The sequence below is a fragment of the Fusarium redolens genome (genome assembly GCF_020744475.1).
Source record: "Fusarium redolens strain MPI-CAGE-AT-0023 chromosome Unknown BKA55scaffold_24, whole genome shotgun sequence".
In the NCBI taxonomy this organism is placed as follows: domain Eukaryota; kingdom Fungi; phylum Ascomycota; class Sordariomycetes; order Hypocreales; family Nectriaceae; genus Fusarium; species Fusarium redolens.
Genome location: NW_025763687.1, coordinates 471,249 through 493,471, shown reverse-complemented (window position 1 = coordinate 493,471; position 22,223 = coordinate 471,249). Strand labels below are relative to the sequence as shown.

General features: G+C 49.4%; 9 protein-coding genes across 9 annotated transcripts; 5 read left to right on the top strand and 4 right to left on the bottom strand.

Annotated features, from left to right (window-relative positions):
• Positions 1–1,129: 1,129 nt before the first annotated feature.
• Positions 1,130–4,705, top strand: BKA55DRAFT_716494 (uncharacterized protein; the record flags this gene model as incomplete). Its single annotated transcript, XM_046200907.1, has 8 exons — positions 1,130–1,184; positions 1,222–1,226; positions 1,444–1,818; positions 1,872–1,981; positions 2,039–3,517; positions 3,574–4,305; positions 4,358–4,475; positions 4,517–4,705. 8 exons carry the CDS (start codon positions 1,130–1,132, stop codon positions 4,703–4,705), a joined length of 3,063 nt encoding a protein of 1,020 aa, XP_046042820.1.
• Positions 4,706–5,193: 488 nt separating this feature from the next.
• On the bottom strand, positions 5,194–5,352 carry BKA55DRAFT_526719 (uncharacterized protein; the record flags this gene model as incomplete). Its single annotated transcript, XM_046188871.1, has 1 exon — positions 5,194–5,352. One exon carries the CDS (start codon positions 5,350–5,352, stop codon positions 5,194–5,196), a length of 159 nt encoding a protein of 52 aa, XP_046042819.1.
• A 2,043-nt stretch (positions 5,353–7,395) lies between these two features.
• Positions 7,396–8,099, top strand: BKA55DRAFT_716487 (uncharacterized protein; the record flags this gene model as incomplete). The annotated part of the gene is made up of 1 exon (XM_046200906.1): positions 7,396–8,099. The coding sequence occupies exon 1, from the start codon at positions 7,551–7,553 to the stop codon at positions 8,097–8,099; it is 549 nt and encodes a 182-aa protein (XP_046042818.1). The 5' UTR covers positions 7,396–7,550.
• A 173-nt stretch (positions 8,100–8,272) lies between these two features.
• BKA55DRAFT_526838 (uncharacterized protein) lies at positions 8,273–9,705 on the bottom strand (the record flags this gene model as incomplete). Its single annotated transcript, XM_046188877.1, has 2 exons — positions 8,273–9,415; positions 9,475–9,705. The coding sequence occupies 2 exons, from the start codon at positions 9,703–9,705 to the stop codon at positions 8,273–8,275; spliced, it is 1,374 nt and encodes a 457-aa protein (XP_046042817.1).
• A 3,327-nt stretch (positions 9,706–13,032) lies between these two features.
• Positions 13,033–13,368, top strand: BKA55DRAFT_599090 (uncharacterized protein; the record flags this gene model as incomplete). The annotated part of the gene is made up of 1 exon (XM_046196347.1): positions 13,033–13,368. The coding sequence occupies one exon, from the start codon at positions 13,033–13,035 to the stop codon at positions 13,366–13,368; it is 336 nt and encodes a 111-aa protein (XP_046042816.1).
• Positions 13,369–14,082: 714 nt separating this feature from the next.
• On the top strand, positions 14,083–16,446 carry BKA55DRAFT_599089 (uncharacterized protein; the record flags this gene model as incomplete). Its single annotated transcript, XM_046196346.1, has 2 exons — positions 14,083–14,085; positions 15,247–16,446. 2 exons carry the CDS (start codon positions 14,083–14,085, stop codon positions 16,444–16,446), a joined length of 1,203 nt encoding a protein of 400 aa, XP_046042815.1.
• A 543-nt stretch (positions 16,447–16,989) lies between these two features.
• BKA55DRAFT_696893 (uncharacterized protein) lies at positions 16,990–17,237 on the bottom strand (the record flags this gene model as incomplete). The annotated part of the gene is made up of 2 exons (XM_046200315.1): positions 16,990–17,062; positions 17,113–17,237. The coding sequence occupies 2 exons, from the start codon at positions 17,235–17,237 to the stop codon at positions 16,990–16,992; spliced, it is 198 nt and encodes a 65-aa protein (XP_046042814.1).
• A 1,111-nt stretch (positions 17,238–18,348) lies between these two features.
• Positions 18,349–19,655, top strand: BKA55DRAFT_545658 (uncharacterized protein; the record flags this gene model as incomplete). The annotated part of the gene is made up of 2 exons (XM_046190835.1): positions 18,349–19,454; positions 19,538–19,655. 2 exons carry the CDS (start codon positions 18,349–18,351, stop codon positions 19,653–19,655), a joined length of 1,224 nt encoding a protein of 407 aa, XP_046042813.1.
• Positions 19,656–20,451: 796 nt separating this feature from the next.
• BKA55DRAFT_599088 (uncharacterized protein) lies at positions 20,452–21,753 on the bottom strand (the record flags this gene model as incomplete). Its single annotated transcript, XM_046196345.1, has 2 exons — positions 20,452–20,681; positions 20,823–21,753. 2 exons carry the CDS (start codon positions 21,751–21,753, stop codon positions 20,452–20,454), a joined length of 1,161 nt encoding a protein of 386 aa, XP_046042812.1.
• Positions 21,754–22,223: the final 470 nt, after the last annotated feature.

Here is a 22,223-nt window from a genome sequence, read left to right as displayed (position 1 = left end):
CCCAAGCCATATCCATTTCCCCATCCAGCCTGCCATCAAGTTAGAAGCCTTCTGCCGCTGTTTCGGAAGATACTTACCACAAACTGACAAATTAACATCTTAACGATGAACTCGTCTGGCAGGTTTTTGTAAAGCCATGATAGTAGTGGAGATGCGAACCCTTCCGGAAGCTTATTTCGCAGAAGCTCCACGGCTACTTTATGGTTCAAGTCCAACTCATGAAAAGTGTCAACATTGAGTCAGAAGAGGGGTATGAGACCTATGTACCTTAGCTTGGACGTCGCCAGTGATCTTGTCAGTGTCGTCTGTTGCAGTGTCGTCATCTGTGTCATCTGTGTCATTTGTGTCGATATAGAGTACAACATAGCCAAGCAACATAGATTTATCAACTTCTTTCCCCATCATGGTCAGGAATGCATGCGTGATCTGCAGGTATAAAAGTTGGGAGGAGTTGGTGAGTATATACTGTTCGCAGGTAAGGTGAAGTATATGGCCAGGGAAGAGAAGGGAACACCAATTAATAAGCGCAACATTTCCCAGGAACGATATGAGCTTAATTATTATGCCAATCACAGTTCATCCACCATTTCTATATACCTAAAGTGTGACAAGACGGCAAACGCGTAGGAAAAAGACGTTCCCGTCTGTCAGCGATTTGATTCAGCTTCGAGAGAAAGGTCGACACGAGAATGTGATGATCGGATTCATGTCTTCAGCTTTACAAGATGGCGTCTCCACACACCCGTCATGTTGCTCAAATCGGCTAATATCTCCTTTGTGTTGTGCGTACATGGACTAGGGATGGGCCTGCTGAGCATGCCTGCTAGAGCTGATAAGGGCTAGCGGAATCTGTCAGGGGTCATAGCGACATAAGGTACTGTGACACCATAGTGTACACATGGCCGCCTCGACCCGCCCCCACGACGCTAACCGTCCGGTGCGACATCCTTGTTCTGCATCCCCAATTTGCGAGACAGTGTACCCAAGTAGGAAGAGCCCCCCTGCCGCGGTTGTTGGAACTAAAAGGTAATTGAAGGCACGGACTAGCAGCTGCACATCCGGCGTCTAGTGCGTTCCGGGACGTCACCTTACCTTGTGGGGCGGAAGTGCATGCGTAGCTAATGGTTGCATGAACCAACCGACAGACCGCGATCGTGGCATATTTTATTGGTGCAGTAGAGAGGGTTAACACGCCCCGGCACAGTCACAATGCCTTGGCAGCCAGAGTGTGCGTAATTCCTATCAGAGGAAGCCGATAGAGGACAGGGGACACTGGCTTCTTAAAAGAATGTGCAACCCAACAAGGCAATCGGTGGATGGCCTCATCGACAGTGGTTCGCCTGAATAGCCCATCGTTTCGCGAGGACCCTGCATTTGTCAATTGATTTCGAAATGAATGTGAGTACATCCCAACCACATTCTCAAGCCCATCAATTTCTATAGCCATGTTTTCCGCCTCTGCCTGGCAATCTGCATCACCCTCCTCACCCTCCTCCAAGCCCTTATCAAAATTATCCTCCTCAACCTATCTCTCATGTCCCAGCTCGGCATCACGATACCAATCGTCACCATCATGAACCAGATCCCTGCCGGCTTGTTCAAGTCTCTTACCGACAGCAACAGGAACAGCAACGCCCACCTGTACCTTCGCCTCTTGGCGCATATACACATAGTTCACCACAGCCCAGTAATTGCACAGGTGCGCCTCTTATCTATCAGTCGCCCTACGAGCAACGTCCAGGTCTCCCTCTAGGCACCAAGCCCTTCTACATTCCACAGGACGCTTCCTCCAAGAAGAAGAACTATCGAGCTTCCCAGGTATGAAAGAGCCTTTTATGACTTGAACATGCGCAAGTTCTAACCGGAGTCAGGCATGCGACAGCTGCCGGCAGCTGAAGGCCAAGTGCGACGAGACGAAGCCATGCGGAAACTGCAAAGAAAGGCGAGTGGATTGCAAATACCGCGACCCGGTGCCCAAGGCGTAAGTTTTGTGAAACTTTTCATTGACTTGGAAGCAACAGCTAAGTATGGTTAACAGGACGGATAAGGCTCAAGCCGACATTCTAGAAGGCCTCGGTTCGGTTCAGACTTCGCTGAAATCGATCATGCCGTATCTGGGGCGACTTGATCAGAGATTGATCAACGTGGAGTCCCTCTTGCCTAAGCATATCGCGACTCTAGGTCCTAAGACGGAACCGTCAGTGGAGGACGAGTACAAGCGTGCGCCAGCATCGCCTTACTTTGTCAACGGCGGTTCTGTAGACCCGTACTATAATGACGCCCATCCCGACCACCCATCATCGGAGCCAATGCCACTGCGTATGATGGCCGAAGATGCCATGGAGGTTGAACCTGGCCCACCCGTGGCCCCTGGAGAGCCCGCGATTCCAATCAACCATACGACTTTGGCAGGCCTGCTGTTGGAATGGCCTTCGATTCGTGAGCTCACCAAACACCATGTTGAGCGCGAAGGTGTCCGATACATCAGCGAATATCCCATCAGTCAAGAACAGAACAGAGGCGTTCTGATCGTTTTTGGCCGAGGTGAAGATTCTCACCCATCGCGACGTGTTCGAGAACCGACGGACCATGATAACTTGGACATGGCGGACGATTCATCCAATATGGTATCTCCTTCGCCAGCATATAATTGGGGCCAGCTTGGTGGACTGAGCCCTCCAGATCAGGTGGAATACAAGGGAGACGCTTTGGTCGATAGTAACCCCGATTTCTCTGAGCCGAAGGTGTGGACATACGTGGAGAGTTTCAAGGGAAACATTCTCAACATGCACCCTATCATTCAGCCCAAGCTTTTGGACTATTGGGTCAGACACTTCCTGGATAATCTTCCAGCATTGCATCCTCATCCAGCAACGTCACAACCCCCCAAGTCCAACTTTGTCGTTGCAGGAGGCTCGCAGACGTCACAGGCTACAGGCTCAAAGAGAAAGCGATCGCCAGGGCCGGACGGCTCCGAGTCACCAATACCTGCTCCACCTCGCACTGCTCGACCAGATCGATCCATCCATACTGCCCTGGTTCTCACAGTTCTGGCTTTGGGTAAAGTGTGTCTTCACCGCGATAATGTGCCCGATGTCGTCCATCCTACAGAGCCTCCTTCTCATGACAGCCCAGTCATTGGCAATGGAGCCATCCCGCCAAGGGCCAATCGATGCTCTGGCCCAGCATATTCATCGCACTCGCACTCGCATTCATCAGGTCTGCCCTCACCACAGGCGGAAGCGGGCGAGAACCCTGACAACTGCCCATCAATCAGTGGCGTGGGTGCTTCCGGCGCTGGTCACATCTCCAAGGAAAACTGCGAGGTGATTCCTGGCTTAGAGTACTTTGCATATGCTACGGATATCCTTGGCAATCACACTGGCGCGTACAACAACATGGAGGACGTGTACGCCAACATCTTTGCTGGGTTATATCATGGCCAGCTGGGTAGACCAATGGAGAGTTTTGCTTTCATTAACAGGGCCAGCCACAAGCTGCAGGTCATTATGCGACCGTAAGTATTAAGATCTTCAATAAAACACAGGTGATGAGTGACTAACAAGATGCTAGGAGCTTGGACAAAATGAGACGAATCAAGCGCAACAGCGAGTTCATTCAGGAAACCAAGTACAACCAACTTGCTCTCGCATTCTGGACTTGCCTGCAGCTAGAAAGTGATCTTATTGCAGAGATGCAACTCCCTCCATCAGGACTGCTCTCGCACGAAGGTGATATGCCGCAGCCCAACATGAGTCTCTTGGAAGGGTTCGACCAGCGTATCTTGGACAGCTACCTAGGCCAGCTGTATCTGCGGACTCATCTGAACAGCATCCACCGAATGTTCTACGCCCCTGAAGATCCGTCTAAGCCAGGCAATCATAAGTTCCGAAATGTCGACGTTGTTTCTAATGCTGTCTCGGGCATGCATTGGGTCGCCCCCAGCTTCGCATTCAGAGAGGATGACCCACCCGCAGGTGATATTCTGGCAGCAAGGTTGCGGGCCAAATATTGGGGAGCCCAGGTGATTACTTATCGCCCGTTCATCGAACAAATTCTGCAGTTCTCGCACTCCATCAAGAACCATGCATCGAGCCCCAACTTTCCCAGTGTCAGCTCCGAGTTTCGACAGGATGTTACGGCGCCTGTCATTCACCCCAAAGCCAGAACGCACGGCGATATCGATCCTCAAATTGTTGAGTTGGCTAAGAAGGGCATCAAGGCGCTCATTGAAAGCACCCGTGCCTTCCACGGTCTAGGAGACAAGAGGCCGATTATCACCAATGTTTTCGGCACAGCTCACGCGTAAGTCTTTTTTCCCCACCAACTGCCTCCACCTCAACTGACCACCTTGCAGGCAATGGGGCAACCTGTTAATCTTATCAGCTGCATTCCGTGACCCAATCCTTCGCACTTACGTGGATAAAGAACTCCTCGGAACACTGTTCCACAAGACGATGCAGTTCTTGCGACGAGTGCACTTCGAACGGACATGCATATTCTCGAAGGCCTACAGAGAGATCTTTTCAGCTATGATCATCGGACCAACTCAAACTTCTCGAGCGGCACAAGCGCGCCTGGCCACCATACTCCAAAGCCTGTTTCCATGGCTGCGCCGCCTCAGATGCCTCATTCAACGGTCGATCAAGGATATCCACGATCCATGCCTCACTATTCACATACGAACCCATTGCTCCGGCAGTGATAGGGTCGAAGATATTTCCCGCCGGGACTTGGAGATCAGTCCTGATGACTCTCATTATCATCTCATCATAATCATCATCATGACATGGCGTTTTGTAACTGTTTCATTTGCGCCATAAGAGACCACGAAGGAGTGCCATTGTTCTAAATGAAGGGTGTCTTCTGTTTCCACCAAATTTAGAACGGATCAAGGGGTCCCGCCATGGCACTTGCTATTTTCTTTCCTTCTCTTTCTTATCAAGGTAATTTCGCGCTACTGTACTTAGAATGAATGCTGAATCTTTTTTCTCTCTATACATAAATATGAATGTGCGGCTCCTGAAAACGGACAAGCCGTCCATCCGATTACATTGATCCTCACACCCTGTCCGTCAGTCGGCCTCAACCGCCAAGACGTGACAAAATAGCACTGCAAAACACATTGAAATCACGCCCAGTCCGCGCGTGAATGCCTTACACTGACTCGGCCGAGGAGCCTTCGACACAGTCTCAAGCACACTGCGTGCAAGGTCGGCATAGATGCAACTTGCAATATGTGCATTCCCAAATCATCCAATGGGGACCAGAGCGACAGTGTTGGCAAATCCACTGGACCAGAGTATTGTCTGATTTGATCATTCGAAACTGGTGGGCACAAGCGTTGGCCATGTTGTCGGCAGAAGCAATGGCTTGTGTGTCTTCTAAAGGAGGTTTACAATGCTAAGGAGATGATATTTGGTAATGTGGAAGCCGTTCAAGTTCAGGCGTGGTTGAATATCTTTGTGTTGCGGGAATAAGATTAGCCTCCAGTACAGAACATTACTCGTCATACTCACATAAGGTGATGCAGGAGGCAACGTGATAGTGACCTTAGGAGAAGCTCCTTGACACTTCCCCGATAGTGTGATAAAATATGAAAGCGAGTCGTTGATTCCTCAGTATCTAAGTAAGCCGTTAGGAGCTTGTACAGATGGGATTGTATGAGAGGAAGACCGAAGCCCGGAAGGTATGACGCAAGCATCTCTGAAGAAGTGATCAAGTATAAGGGGGATTCACAATATTTTAACCGAATCAAAAAGACAAGCGATTCCGAACAAGCATCAACGTTCAACGTTGTTGTCTTCAGGCGGAGTCGTAATATAGAGTCTGGTGATATGTCATTGGTGAAAGTCGTCGAGCGGTAACCAGGGTGGCTAGGAACGAGGATCGAGCAACAAGGTGGTAATGTCGGAAAGGGGGTGCCAATGGCGAATCGAGCATCACGGGAAGGAAAGGAGGAGAAAGAAACGAATAGAACAAGCAAGGTTGATCTCGAGTCAAGGATTAGGGTGAAAGCGACCAGGCCATGGATGTTTGGATGGATGGAAGGACAAGGATGATACTGAAGTCTACGTTTGACTTTGGAATGAGCTATTGGAGCCCTAAATGCTTTACCTGTTGTGGCAGCCAAGACTAATGACACAGTCATCTCACGACAACATGAGGGTTCATGATCGTTCATGTGAAAACACCAAGCCTTGAAATTTTGTCAATGCTATTTGAGTTCCTCAGTAATTGTCCAGTTCCAATAAAGCCAAGAGCAGCGCATCGTCGAAATTGCCCGCCGTATTGATCAGTCACAAAGACCTCTATTGCCTGTTCATCTAAAGCGTGTTCGTTGCTTCTCGTCTCTTACGGTGGCATATTAGTACCCCCCCACCAACTTTCGTGGGCTCAGTTCACCCGCTTACACGACTTGAAAGCACGGTACGCCGGGGCTCCACAATACACCTTAGGGGTTGCTACTCCGTTCATTGTGGATGCAGCGGCCAATATATCAATGCATGTGAGCGCTGTCACGGTTCTCAGCACTCGCGCTCCGCTCGATCTCTTTGCACAGCCAGGATAATTCATCGGGGAAGTGGCCGATCCATCCGTCGCCGCCGGGACCACCGGCCGGTCCTTCAGCTGAAGGCCGGATTCGGGGTCGCGCCGTAAGATGATACGTCAATTCCGCCACTGTCAGTGCTCTTACCCCCTCCACCTTAACCCCACATACCCCGTTAGGTGTGTAGAGATGCCCCGCGCGTACCTGCACATTACGGGCGACAGATCTCGGGTCAAACAATGACGGAATGTTCCTTTGTCTTTTGATAGCATGTCTTTGAATAGTATGGAGCATCAGATAGACAATTGAGCACGCGGAGATGAACCAGCATAAGAGGTCCACAGAGGAGTTTGGTTGAAACGACCATAGTGCGGTCAGCCCAGAATTCATCCATCTTGTTGTGCAATCCTTAACCGACAGCTTGCCCAATGCCTACTACTTCGACCCTCCTCCACATTGAGGATGAGGCAAGCACTTGGCGACTTATCCGCAGTCCACTCTCAGTCGCGACCGCTGGCCAAGCCTCTCAGTCTGGTTTTTGTCAACCTTGCAACCTCAAACGTTATAAGGGGCAGTTCCCCAGTCAAGTCTTCGTATTCTCGTAACAGCTGTCTGCATAATAAGCCGCTCAGTTGTGCTTCAGCTATAATCTATCCCTAAGCACCTGTTTTTGCTTTCAAGAGAACCTCTTTACTCACTATCCATATAACAGCTCGAATTCTGTAACTACTTGGAGCCATTGAAACCGGCTGCCCTACAGTCACCAGCGTTACCCAACCCCTACCAACTGAGATCCAGCAGCATCGTGTGGCATTGAACGTCTTCGGGCATGGACGACTCGAGCCGTATGAGGAGGCAGAATGAACCACCGGTCCATTCGAGCCCCAATCAGAGATACTCACTTCATGATCCGTCACAACAGCGTTGTTAACTCGCTGGAATTTCCAACGACAGATATCTCCTTGCATCCCTTGCTGTCTCTTCATCACCAGGGCGAGGTATGGGAGCTGCGGGTAACTACAATAGCTACTATCCAGAGCCCAGTGCGTCATTCTCGATAGCAAACATGCCTGGCACAGCTAAAGCCTATGGCTCTGACCATGGCCACGACTCCAGCCAAGCGCAAAGCTTTGGCGGCTACGGTACTGCAGCTACGATTATGTATAGCGCTGGCCAACCGAGCACCCAAAACACAGTCTATGATGCTCAACTGTTGAGCTCGTGGCAACCTGCAACTACGCAAATGATGCCACCAGAAGTTGCCTCGAGCTACCTCGGCTCTGAGATTGGGACTTCAGCTGGCTCGAGCCAGCAGCAACCGGCACAGGGCTCGAGCGGATCCGCGATCGTCTATCAACAGATTAATGCCATGAATTATGCGAGTAGTAGCATGTCAAGCGTGAGCGCAATACCACAGGCGATAAACACCGCTGATGTCTCCATGACGGACGATCACGGCTATGCGGAAGGCGCCCTTGAGGAGGAATGGGTCAGTTACCAGCGGCAGCTAGGGAGCATATTTCAAGAGATAGTCAATGGGTCACCATAGTAGAGTTGCCTCGACGTATGGAGATCTATGTGATTCAACGCCTCTAGCGTGATATTTATCTAGACAAGCTCTTCGTTTGTGCCCGGCCGATTCAATCGGATAATTCGCGAGGCTTGAGTATAGAGGAACTTGGCCTACTCTGTTTACAGACCCCATGTTAGGCACAGCAACCGCTATACTATAGAGACATATAGCTCAGAAACCCTAGGGAGGATAATAGGAGTCTGAGATAGTGGCTGGTTCCTGATCGGGGCCAAACATAGTTCTTGTACATGCTGGACTTTTGTTAAATCGGGAACCCTTGGTAAAGGGGGCGGCGGTTCAAGCAACAATGGTGGCCTAATTATGGTTCGGTTGCTGGTAAGCACCGGAGGAGGTCTGTTGTACCAAGTTCGAGGCGGGGCTCCAAGACCTATCGACTTGCTCCCAGCGAAGGCTTCGGCAGTTCTAGTGGTACTGGGAAAAATTGTGCCACGATACGCAGAACTTTCCTGGCCACCAGCGTAGCTCAGCTGAATCAACTTACCCATCCGTAATCCGGTCTGTCGCATGAGATCTTGCTTTTCATCCTCGGTTGGGTATGGGTGTTGAAGGTTTGCCGCGAACCACTTTCTGAGCTTATCTTGAGTCCTGGATAGGGTTCGCTTTCGCATCTGTTGTTTATTGTCGCCGCTGACACTGGCAGGACCAATATGACCGTATGGAGCAAAAGCCTGGTAATGTGAGTTGCACGCGCCCTGAGTAAACGGCGTGTGGTCAAACGAGTGAGCCACTCCTGTACAGAGTGACTGATATTGTGCTGGATGATGGTAAGGATGCCCATAGCTGCACTCGCAATAAAGTGAGACGCCCGATTCAGAAATGGTTATCTGTGAATGTCGTATTGGCTGCCGAGATTGGGGATTGCCATCTGAAGGTACTGGCCCACTACTGACAGGTAACTTTAGTCGCACAGAATGTGGACGACGAAGACTGGGCATTATTGGTCGAGAATTTGCTGGTTCACTGATTTTGGCCTGAAATGGGCCAATTCTTGTGGGAGCCTCCCAATTCTCCTGTTGCATGGGCAGGTTTGGTGAAGTCTGTCTGGGTGGAGGTCGGTCGGGGCTATAGCAGAGACGCGGTGCTTGACAGACTCTCTGAGACTCAGCCTCAGTCTCCATTGATACCCTCCTTCTCTTACTAGAATTGAGTGAGTACACATATTGAGGTGATGTTGCAGTTAAGGCTGCTGTGCCTAGAGGCGGCCCTGTTACGGGCGGCTTGTTGTTGAGATCATGCGGTGGTTGGGTCTGAAGCTGCAGGTCGGGGAATTCCTGCGAGTTGTGAGCTGAATCGTAATATGATGGTCGCTTGTAGGATCGGCGTGGTCTACCTGTCGGATCGGGACAAGAGTAAATTTATCGTTGTATGTCCTCGATCGATAGTATTCGGGACATCGGTTGGGCTCCCACGGACGTGACATACTGAAGGACAAAGGGTGAGGAGAAGGAGATACCATAGTGAGCATGGACAAGTTGGGGAGTTTGGGAGCTGAGTGTTGCGGTCTCTTCTCGAACTGTCTTGAAATATAAAGGCGTCGAAAAAAAAGATTAGGCGTATGCATCGGGAAGACCGGAATTGGAATGGATATAGGTATTTAAGTCGTTGCTTAGGAATAAAAGAATAGGGGTCTTTAGTGCGTGGCAGAAGGAGATGCAATCGGGGATCAATAACCACTAAATATCCCTTTGAGCGGTACAGCCCTTCAGGAGGTCACTCGCCCCACTTTGCTTAGTCACAAGGTTAGTACGTGCGGGGTACCGGAAGTTCGTAAGATATTCAATTTCTACAAAATACCACTAAAAACTCATGCTAATTGATATCTATTGAAACGATGAGTTCCCCACCAATTCTTGATGAGATACATGTGAAGGAATATGACTTTGATGATCATAGCTTTCACATACATGCACAGCAAAGGGGCCTAGGTCCTGCCGGAATAATAATTAACCCGCCTGAAGAAGCCGGCGGCCACAGCTTCATCCCTTTCAATGTAGAAGGTCGTGACTTTCACATTAACATACTGCCTCCAACACCACTCGAGCTATTCCAGCTTTTTACACCTATATCCCTCGTACAGTCATGGGTCTACTACAGTGAAAGCTGGGTCTCTCATCTTATACAAAATGGCGTTATTGATAGCTATAATACGGCCATTTCCGACCACTCGCGGATCAACAAGTGGGACGGGCTCTCGGTTGCGCAAGTGTATGTATGGCTTGGGTTACTGATTTACCTAGGAATTCATAAGGAAAATACGATTAAGAGCCATTGGAGCTCCCCTTCCCTAGGTGTTCAGTCCCCCCTGCATTCAGTCATCAAGTTTATGCCTCTATGGAGGTTCGAGATAATCTCACGCTATATACGGACTTTTGACCACACCCTGCTTGACCTACGCAATGAAGAGGACCTTCCGAAGGCATTCCAAGCTGCTGAGCCGTGGTCTGACCTGATACAGAAGGTGTCAGCCCAGCTCTATTTACCAGGGAATAACGTCACTGTGGATGAGTGTATGGTCCCTTTTACAGGCAGGAGTAAGGATACAACCCTAGTCAAGAATAAGCCTACGCCTGTAGGGTTCAAAGTCTGGGTTATCGCCCAAAACGGCCTCTTTATCCGGTGGCTGTGGCATGTGAAGGCATCACCATATACCGCTATTATCGTCGAACTGCCAAAGAAGAAGCCGGCTGCCAAGCTGCAACAGGGGAAGAAGGGGAAGGGAAAGCCTAAGGAGACTGTGACCCTTAGCAATACAGCAGGAGTCGTTATTCACCTAGTTAATATGCTGCCAAAGCAGACATATCACGTCTTTATGGATAACCTCTTCTCCTCGCCTAATCTCTTCCGTGCCCTTCGAGAAGCCGGTCACGGGGCTACAGGTACAGCCCGCCCTAACTGTGGCATCACCAAGGAGCTTAAGCTTGCAAAAGGGAAGGATAAGGCAAGTGCCTCAGGCTTTGAGTATAATGAAGTAAAGTCAATCCCTACAATTGATGGCCTCGTATGCCTGAGGGACTTATTTATATGCATTTCCCTTACTAATTCGTCCTTCCTAGGTCGCTCAAATCGCTTGGAAGGATAATAGCCTCGTGTTATTTCTCTCTACCGTATACAGCGGTGCCGATGACCAACGCACCCCAAAGACAAGGAAGAAGCCTGCCAACAAAGGGGCACAATCCAAGCCGATACAGGAGACCTTTAGTGATGCCGTAATAAAGGTTATCCCTATACCGACTGTATCTGCTTCTTATAACGATGAAATGAATCATGTAGACCGAGGAGATCAGATAAGGTCCTATACGAGTTATGAGCACCGATTTCGCCGTGGCCCGTGGCAGGCTCTCCTTTGGTCCTTCCTTCTTGATGTATTACTTGCGAATAGCTTCATTTTGCAGCTTAAGACCTCACAGCCGCGGTGGCCGCCTTACAAGACCCTCGAGAGCTGGAAGAGGTGCATTTCTGATGCACTATTCATTAAATTTGCCCAAGAAAGCGGCGCAAGGAAGAGATCTCGGGCAGGGAAAGAGGAGGATATAAACGATACCCAGTCACGGCAAAATCACCTGCAAAGAGATATCAATCATGTTAACAGGGGGATATTCTCAGATTGCCTTGCTTGTAAAGGCTTTAGGCAGGGGCAGCCCCGACCTTTTAAAAAAAGGAAGGTTAAAAATACTCTCTTACAGCCGATAACAGCTAATACACGAAGTCGGCATCGAGGAGGCTCAGGTAGGCAGACCTGGTACGGCTGCCGAGTTTGTGAGGTAGCTCTTTGTAACAATCAAAACTGCTGGGACTTTTACCATCATACAAATTAGTATGTGTGGAGAAGTACCGTTAGTTTTATTCAGTTTGATTGGTCCTATACCCCTGTCGTGACCCCGCTGAAGGGCTGTACCGCTCAAAGGGATACGCTGGGATGCTGGGTGCCATTTACTGAGACATCCTGTTCAAAAGTACACTAGGCCCTAAGCTTTGATGTTTTGCCCCTGCATGCCGCGTAGAGTTAGCGTGAAGTCATTTATTAAACAAGCCTACGCGCCGTCACGCTAGGACTTTATTTCTAAACATAGCGATATCTCGGATATATTGAGCATCCTCGTGAAGCTCCTGTGGCGCTCAATGACTGTGCTGAAAAAGTCGGTCTCTCGGCGAAACTTGTTATTGTCGAACAGATCCAAAGAACCAGAAGCGACAAGGATATTTTGATTAGGAGGCAAAAAACTAAACAGACTCCTCCAAGTCCGATTGTTGAGAAAAGTAGGCGGAACGTGTGAGCTCGTTTACCTCGGCTGCTCCAAATGGAGTCCCTGACAGAGAATGTCAGTTGACAGCAAGCAACACTGGGGTGCTTGGGTAAAATGCGGTATACAGCGCCTGGCGGATTGTCCGCGATGCAGTAAAAGATCCGCGTCTCTGAATTTGAACACGCAGAGATGCGTAGGATACGCGATGAGAAAATTTCCGGTCCATGTGGCCTTTGGTTTATACAGTGACCAACACCTTGATGCATACATCCTGTTCTTGAACTACTGACTCGACCCTGCCACGGGTTGAAGCGAGCCAACTGTTTGACAGCCCATTCGCCAATCGCTCTCGAACCGCCGAACCGGTGGACAAGGATCTCAGCCTCGACGCCTTGCTTTGGTCATCCTTTCAACCTCAAGTCATTGCAGTACCACGCCGACTGATCATACTTTTAGTTGATAGACTTACGTTATTCTCCTTTAGGTTGAGCATAGCACGCCACTCGTGGTCTATCTGGGTTTGCCATTTTACGGTTCGGTTTTGCCCAGATTATTTTCCGTCGGACTAGCTAGAGCTACCCTACATTTTCCATCCTGATTACTCGCCACTGAAACTCTTATTACCACTCAAAGGCCCTTCAGTTATGTGCTACTTTGATCAAACTCGCTGGGCATGCGGCTACTGGCGTTGGGGGCACTTCCGTCAGCAGTGCAACAAAGAATACCGCATGGGCGTGACGTGCGGCCTGAAGCTTGTCTACGAAACCAAGACCGAGAGAGATGTATGCAGACTCTGCCACGACACAGAGAAGAAGCAGCGCCGGTATGACAAGATGTATCGCGACGTTCAGCGCTGGCAGAGGGAGGGCAACCGAAATGCCACCATCGAGCGAACGTGTGCTGAGATGCATGACGTACTTGGTCAAATCTATCGGATGAGAGAGGAGCATGATCATAGGCTACAATCGCTTGGCCACTGAGTATGCAACATGATTTTCCATTACTTTATGTCTATCCGCATTGAGTGAAGAACATCACGCAAATAAGAAGGACAGACCGAGGTAAGGGGCTGAGCTGGACAAAGGGCACAAAGGGAGAAAGAGATCCCACGAGACGGGAAAATAGTGACAGGAAGGCCAAGCATCGCTTTGAGGTGTCTGAGTGGATTGGAATCGGTTGCTATGCTTGCGTATGCCGTGGGTTATGGGTTTCGGAGCATGGGCATCATGTGAGACGAGAAAGAGAACATGAGTGGTTAACTCATAATTACTGTAAAGTAACAAAATTCCAGAAGCTAGATATCTTCCAATAACTAAGAGAGAGTTCCTCTGCCAGGTTTTGCTATGATATACTGTCTCTCCAGCATAGTTAATGCAGTCGTTCATGCGACATTGCCGTGATTTTTCATGATGTCGAGAAATGCGAGCCTCACGACTCTGGCAAGTCGAAGCGCTTGCATCACAGCCGCGCATCAAATACTGAGTGACCGGGCGTCGGTAGATGGGTTAAGTTAGCATGCAGTTGTAGTGGATGTCCGACTAAGTTTGAATGAACATTCCTTTGTCTTTTTTTTTGTTTTTTGTTGCCAGGATCTCAAAACGGATTTGACGGCACACCATATTCTGATGACATAGAGCAGCACATCGGAGCTAGTAAGAGGGCGAAACCAAATCCGCCGAGGGCACGATGGCTCCATGGCGATACCTGGACGAGCCACTTCGGCTTTACTGTCAGCGAGGCTATTGCCAATGTACTGTTACTGCTGACAGGATTGGCCGTCTTTAGTTAGCATGTCAATTGTAGAGTGGATCAACAACATCATGGCGTCGCCGAGTTGTGAAGCAGATTGAGAAAGGCCGAGTAACGACTCACCCCCCTTGGCACGCGCTTGAGATGGATTCAAGTCCTTGCAGCTTGATGACCGCGCTATAAAATATCAAGGTTCAGCGGCGAGGACAGATTATTCAAGACTTGGTATGTGAAATGGGCCTTGACACGTGGCTTATCGCATGATGTATTGCGCTGGCCCTTTATCTATGCGGTATTGTGATGTTGTTCTCCAAATACGCAGAGTTTCCTGCTGTGCTGACTACTTGATTGCCTCTTTGTGGTAAAACTTGACCGTGCCTGGCATTAACCGTACTGGGAATGACTGGCGATCGTGGCAGCCGGCAGAAGAGCTGGGTTCCGGTGAATGTCGGGAATGTTGACCAATTTCGCGGCCAAACGGAGATCTGTACCTGGGCTGCACGAGAGGCGCATTGCATATGCACAACTGAGTGCCAATGCAAAATGATACGTGCAGTACAAGCGTTAAGTGGATTACTTCACTGTCCCCCTAGTCCATGTCGCGCGTAGAAAAAGAGTAGCGTGACGTTATGGGGGGGTTCCCCAGTCTGCGGATGTGCCGATTGGACCCCATATCAATTACGACCCTTTAAAAAGACCCCAGCACCAACACGAATAAGCAAAGACAAACTTCCCTGTTTTCGGGGGGGGGGGGGTAAAGCTGGCGAGGAAAGAGACAATTCAAGTGACTTGGACTTGACAAGGATCAGCTGTTATAACCGTGTCTGTTCGCGAGCGTGTCTTGCGCAAGACAGGAGCTTGCTTGGCAAGGGTTAAATCCCGTGAGACATTTAGAGAAGGGCTGCCCAGCAAAGGAATACATGTTTTATTTTTATTGCTACCGCATCCTCCCATCTTCTTGGTGATGCTGAAATCTTTATATTCTTCGTCGCAATTGTTTCATCTCGGTATTTCTGCTTCAAGCCCCATTCAACGGTTGAAATCCTGGGCCTTTCACTATTCGTTTTAATTCATACGCATCGGACTTCCGGTATTATCATCTCAACAAGGCTCCACCGCAACAAACAGGTTTTCGCGACATGGCTATGGATGCGCTTAAGAATCTCGTCAACAACGTTCCCGACTGGTTGCAGCGACTCGACGACCTCAGCGGCCAAATCGATCAATATCAGGCCGAGCAGGCCGCTATTGCTGCCGCAGAGGGCAAGTGTGCAGAGACAAAGCCGCTTCGCAACAAAGGCTCAACTGAGTCACTCAAGCCTAAAGATAATCCCCCAATCGTCCATGCTGAGGCTCTAGCGAACAAGAACATCGTCAAAGTGTACCTTAGGTGCCTTAGGCTTCATTGGTTTCCGTACCGTCTTTTCGCCGGCGCCATCATACCAAGCCGTACCTCCATTCGTCAACGACAAGAGATCAACAAGGCCGCACAAGCTCGAGCTCGATCTCAGGTGAGAGAGAGGCCAAAGTCACCGTCCATGATGTCCAACGATGACGCCCCAGCCGCCTATCGAACTCGAAGCATGATCACTGTATACTACGACGGATACGCTCAGACCTTCTTTGACGATCTCGTGATGTTCGCCTCGTCCAGTCGAAACTTGATACGCAAGGCCAAGTTAGCCGTACGGGTTGCCCTGGCCAAGAAGCTTGCGGAGCAAGACGTGTCGGATGATGGCAACAACAATAACGCCCTCCCTTCACTACTATACATGAGCAGTAGACCATTTGGCCTAATGTCAATAACTCGACCTGGCGCTGGCGGCCAACCACCAGGTGTATACGACAGGCTGGATAAGGGCCTCGAATTCGTGCAGAGTATGTGCCAGAAAGGTGCTCACCAGTTCCTTCGCGATGGTGACTGCAATGATGAAATCAATAATGCGCAGAAACGACTAAGTGAGGTTCTCGAGATGGCCAAGACCGAAATGGAACGTATCGAGCGTGAAGAGCCCGAATTAGCCAAAGAAACAAGGGAAATGGGCAAGGTCCGGATACGACGACCTATCAGGATGCGCCGCGATATGATGGTTAGCCTTAAAGAAGGCAGCCCGGCACCCACTAAGGAGGAGAACAAGCCGCAGCCGGCAAAGCTAGAAGCTGCCAAGCTTACTTTGGCAACGGATCCCATGGCGCCTATAGCTGTCGATCCAAATATCAAGGAAGCCGACGAGGGTATTGTTGTCGGGATAGAACTTCCCAAGTTACAATACCGATCAACCCGGGCGATGCGCAGTCGCGGGTCATAGAGTGGTATTTTTGTTTCTTTGCTTTTGGAACTGTGATGGGGGTGTAACTTAGAATTATTGAATCGATCTGTTTGCGATTATCCTCGTCGTGATTGCGACTCCATTGCTGAAATATGTCTTGGCGAAACAATGTGCAAATGGTGGTATGAGCTACTGAAGTTGTAGAATGAGAGGTCCTGTTCCATTCTATCTCTGTGGGCTGCTGTACGCAGTTGGTGAGCATCATTAATAAAATTAGACCCGACGCATCACTCGAAGTGATGGTGATAACGCGCCGAGGTGCACAATTCAGAGAGTGCAACCTGTAAGATGTGCCATCGTTTCCAGCTTGGGCTTCAATCAGAGCTGTTCATGTCTTTTATCACCTTGAGAACCTCAAAACAACCATTAGACGAGGCGCTCAGCAAAAGGTCATTGGCCTGCAAGATGGAGCAATGGTTGATATCAGTTTGGCATGGTGACCTAGGTTACCTGCCCGATAAATCAGGAACATCACAGTAATGGGAGCCCATCACGAGTTGCCGCTATCCTTTTTGCATCCTCTCAGTCGAAGGTGTCATCATTGTCATCAATGGCGCTCTTACCGATATAACCGTTAATGTCGGAGTCGACAGCACTTGCGTCATCAGTAGCTAGGGTCTGACAGGTTTGCTTGATGAAGCCTACTTCTTGTCAGCATCAAAAGGAGATCCGAGTTGCGTTAAAGCCATGGCCCTCTGGAGGGTTCTGCTCTCTTTGGACGAACTGACAATCTCAAACACGGGCTTGTTGATAATTGGAACGGTAGGCATGCTGCTTCTAAGGTGTCTCATACGAATGTTAAGTCTGGTAAAAATAACGCTGTGAAAAGTTGAGATCCTTGACTAATATTGAAGGCCGCTCTCCTTGAAGTGACATCGGAATATGCTTTGGAGTACGGCATCCAATTTGAAGACATTGATACCTTGCCTGCGTTGGCCAGAGGGGAGAGCAAAGGAATGTATTCCTGTTTTTACAAGAGAAAGAAACAACAATGTTTCATGGGATATCTGTCTTGCCTGAAAACGCCTTACCCTAGGCCTTTCTGAAGAAACTCCTTGCATTTCTCCTCAAGTCATTCTAGCAGCGCTTTACTTTGCCTATGTTATTCGATGTAAATATGTATTACATATATCCTCTTCAGTGGGAAAGGTCTGAAAGGTCTGAAAGACTTTTCGTCCCAAAAATTCCGAGGTAGAGCAAGGAATTGGCAGGAAGAGGGAGTTCTCACGAAAGATGTCGGTTCCTCCGCACCAGCTAGACCTTTTCTCATTGGCTAGGTTGTCGGCTACACTACTCCGATATAAGTTAAGCTTGAAGAAAGATGTCGCTGAATACGCACTGTCATAGGGCCCCTCAGAACAACAACAACAAAGCAGAGCCTCATCCGAAGAGTCTCACGTTCTCAGCCGACTGACCGTAAGGAAAGACGGGAGATGTAACACCAATCACTCAAAGAAAAAAAGGTCTGAATCCCCTTTTCGCATTGCTGTCTTTCATCGGGCAGGCAGAGTCTCCCAAATATTACGCATTGCCCCGCGATAGATGAATACACTATCATCCCCGCTGCTTCTTTGTGCCAACGGCTTACCGCGCTCGCGTCGCAAGCCTAAACCGACTCGACTTGGTAGCTACTAAGTGCTGACATCACAGGTATCTTGAGTACTGCTCCCGAATACTACCCATCAATTTATAAAAAAAAGCAGGAGTCAGAATACGAACCAATACTGGCATGTTGATTACCTCGACTTGCCTGCATGTATTTGCTACGGTTTTTGAGTCGTATTCCTGTCCAACTACCTCTATAATACCTCTCTTATCGAATTATCCCGTGATTTGGGAACCCGCTTCAACCCGAGAAATGATACATACGATCTGGATGATATGGATTCTCCAAGCCCCGAACTCAAACCTATATGTCCAAAACTCAATCTATCTCGATCTCCTTCTCCGGATATACCTAGAGATCAAATCGGTCCCAATGGCACGTCTCAAGCAACTGGTGGAGTTGGTATGTTGCTCCGACATCTCGGTAATGGATGGAATCCCCCTGAAATATCTCTCGAAGCTGCTCGTGAAAGTCTTCTACGCGACGAAGACTCACTAAGCGAAGAACCGCGGCGAGAGGGGGCTGTCGACGGCAACCTCGCTGCAGACGCACTCCCGATCAACGGTCTGTCTGCGCCGAGATATATCTCCGGTAGCAGAGTCACATCGCCACTCATCCCTTCGTCTAACGGAGCCTTACCGCCGCTTCATCTTGGGGTTCGCGCACCAGCAGGCGAGTCTAAGGAGACTCTTCCATCACGGTCTCTCCCGTCTCTTCGCTCGACACTTGGTGAGCTCCGAAACTTACCCCCAGAGCGCCCATCCGAACAAGATCTTGGTCGATCTCGCCCAGGCCCATCCTCGACTTTCCCTCCTTCGCCAGCTGCCAATCAAGGGCATAGGTTCAGTTTGACTACCAATTTCCCGTCATCACCCCGTTCACCACCAGATAGATATCGAACACTTTCACCACACTCCGTGACAGGTGCGAGTATGCGATATTATCCAACAAATGGTGCTCACCCTCGCGTTCCAACAGAATATAGTAGTAGCAATGCTGGCGAGACTCCGAATACCGATCACCCCGCTTCTACACCCGCCACATCAACCTCGATCAACTCAACCTCAATTACTGATCGGATGGGCATTGATGGAATCACACATCCGCAGCCTGTTTCCGGTTCGAATACATGTACAGTCAATGGATGCACCGCTGCACCGTTTCACATAAAGTATCTTCTCAACTCTCATATGAATGTACACTCATCCGTAAGGCCACACTATTGTCCGGTCAAAGGGTGCCCGAGAAGTGAAGGGGGCAAGGGCTTCAAAAGAAAGAATGAAATGATAAGACATGGCCTGGTTCACGACTCCCCAGGCTACGTCTGCCCTTTCTGCCCTGACAAGGAACACAAATACCCACGTCCAGATAATCTTCAGCGGTATGTTAACTCGCTAGTCTCTCTCAGTGGCACAGCTAGATATGGCATTCTGGAATTTGAATACTGATACTAATTGCTCATAGACATGTCCGTGTTCACCACGTAGACAAAGACAAGGACGACCCGCAAATACGAGACGTCCTCGCTCAACGACCTGACGGACCCAATCGTGATCGAAGGAGACGTGGCCCACCGTCGTGAATGAATGTTATGGGGATACGAAGTGAGTTTATGAGAGCGAATTGTGAACAAGTACGAGTAACGACTTACGCCAAACTGAAGTGATGGGATGCCGTCTTTGTTTTAGCATGATGTGTATAAGTACCTCGCGATTGACGGGTCGGACGACGGCGGGCTTCTCGTATATTATCAGATGCCAATGGTTAATTAGAGAACATTAGGAGTACAGGCTAGGCGTTCGGGATTACAAATACCTGGTTGGATCAGATATTGTTGAGCATATCATTTCTACTGAGTATAGCGCTGACGCCGCTAGCAAGCGTACATTACATTCGATTCTTGATATACAATCCAGTAATGCTCACATCATCCTTCTCTTTTTATGTGAAGGTAGAGCGACAGGTTGCGCAAAAGCTCTGCTGTGCAATGACTCCCCCGCAGACTCGAGTCGGAACCTGTAGTGATACGGAGTCTGAGGTAGCTGATGGAAGATAACAACGGGTATTTTGTGTGTTTGTGAACGGGCTGCATAGGTTTGTGGTTATTCTAAACTTGAACAGGAAACATAGGACTAGAAGAAGAAGAAGAAGAAGAAGAAGAAGAAGAAGAAGAAGAAGAAGAAAATAGGATAAGACTAGACTTTATGAAAAATAGCAATATATTCGTCTGTTGCCCAACAGACGCATCGCCCAAAAGTCCTGTCCGCTAACCACCAAAGCCATGCCAAAAGACTGAACCGTTCCGGTATTCTACAGTAGATGAGAACCCTAGCCTCCGTAACTGTAATGCGCACTCACGCGCTTGCAAATCTCAAACATCAAATTCCATTGCATAAAAGCCTCCGGTGAGTATCCTTTATTGCCCATCCAGTTTCCGTGACGCGAGGCCGAACGGGAATCCATTGACCAGTTCGCGAATCCTGCTCTTGCGTACCTGACCCAGGGGGTGGGCCAGTAGGAGGTCGGCCTTCCATTGCTCTCAAGGGCGGTAACCTTTCGCCGCTTGCTGAGGACGCCGCAGAGGATGGACATGATGGCGCGTCGTAACCTGGAATGGGCATCGGAGGTCCACTTGGGGATGCACTTGGGTACGCGCTCGCAGGTGATCCATATGGTGGTAGCGAGTATTCAGGATGGTCATCGGTTCGACGGCATTTGACCGGTCTCTAGTTCGAAACCGTATCTCCACCATAACCCATGGATACAGATGGTCCTGATGCCAATGGCCCGGTCTCAGCGTAAGAATTGGTTGTCGAAATAGTAGGACTAGGAGGTCCAGCAGCATGGCCACTGATTAATCGGGTTTGTGCGACAATGTCTCGTAAACGGTTGCGGTCTCCACGATAGAAGTCCCGTTGTTGTATCAACTCCTTAATCCACATTTCCATAATGCGCCTTTCATTCCGAAGCTTTTGTAATTGTTTTGTATTCTCTTCCTGCATAATCCTTTTCTTCCTTCTATGTCTGGTTGATGCCACTGCATTTCTCTGTCTTTTCTCGTCTGCTTTCTTAGACGCCTGCGAAAAGTCCATATGAACAGGGATAGGTGCCTCGCTTCCCGGAAGTGCCAATAAAGCTTGCTGTCCCTCAACGCCAAAAAGGGACCCTCCCATCCCATGTCTTCGCAGTGTTTCTGACCATGGCGAGGTAGACTCGCTTCGGGGGCCCGGGCTGGGAAACAGCTGACCAGCTTGCATGTTAGGAGAATATGAAGCTTGGGGGTGTACTAGAGGTTGCTGCAGGCGGCCCGGCGTATGAATTGGGGGTAAAATAGAGAGGGGAGCTTGCGTTCCAAGACAAGAAATCGATGGCTGTGAGTACAACCTACCAGGACCCGACATCGCTGATGGAGGACCACTGGGTACTCCAGTTAGAGGATGCAGATTGGGATACTGGGGCCTGACGTCTTCGGTCGTCCCATCCTCCAAGGGCCGTTTAGCAGGCACCGCCTGCCCAGGAGCTGTACCTGATAGATCTGTTGGTGTATACGGGCTTTGTGGGCATGATGCTCCAAGAGAGGGCTCGGGTGTTAAGCTGGGTGGTTGGGTCGCTCGGGACGAAGATGTGTTTCCGTCAAAGGCCGGCGAGTAGTTTAGAATATTTTGAATGCACAAAGCCATTGGAATATTGCTCCCCTAATGAGTAAATAATTTGGTTGAAGTAGGATGGTATGGCTGTAGTCATGGCAAACTGGCAGATGACACATTGATGGATGAAATGAAGGCAACACTTCCTATTGTTGAAACAGCTTGAGGCCCCTACAATGTTACCATCGAGGCAGATTTTGTCTTTACTTATAAGTCGGACCTTTTATCTGGTGACTAATCTGTGGGAAAGGTGTACACAGACCTTCCATTGAAAGTACACCGGATTACCTGGAATTCCCCTCTAGATCCTTGTTACGTTGTCACTACCTCATTTCTGTTCCCTGTCATCCGGGGAGCATATCCGCTCGCACGCCAACATCTCCGAGACCCCTGACTCCTGCAGAAACCTAAAGAAAGGCAGCAAGTCATCCAAACATATCCAGGTGCATTGGCGGATGTGGTACCCCGCCCCCCGATCAGCACGCAAGGTCGTGCCCCAAGCT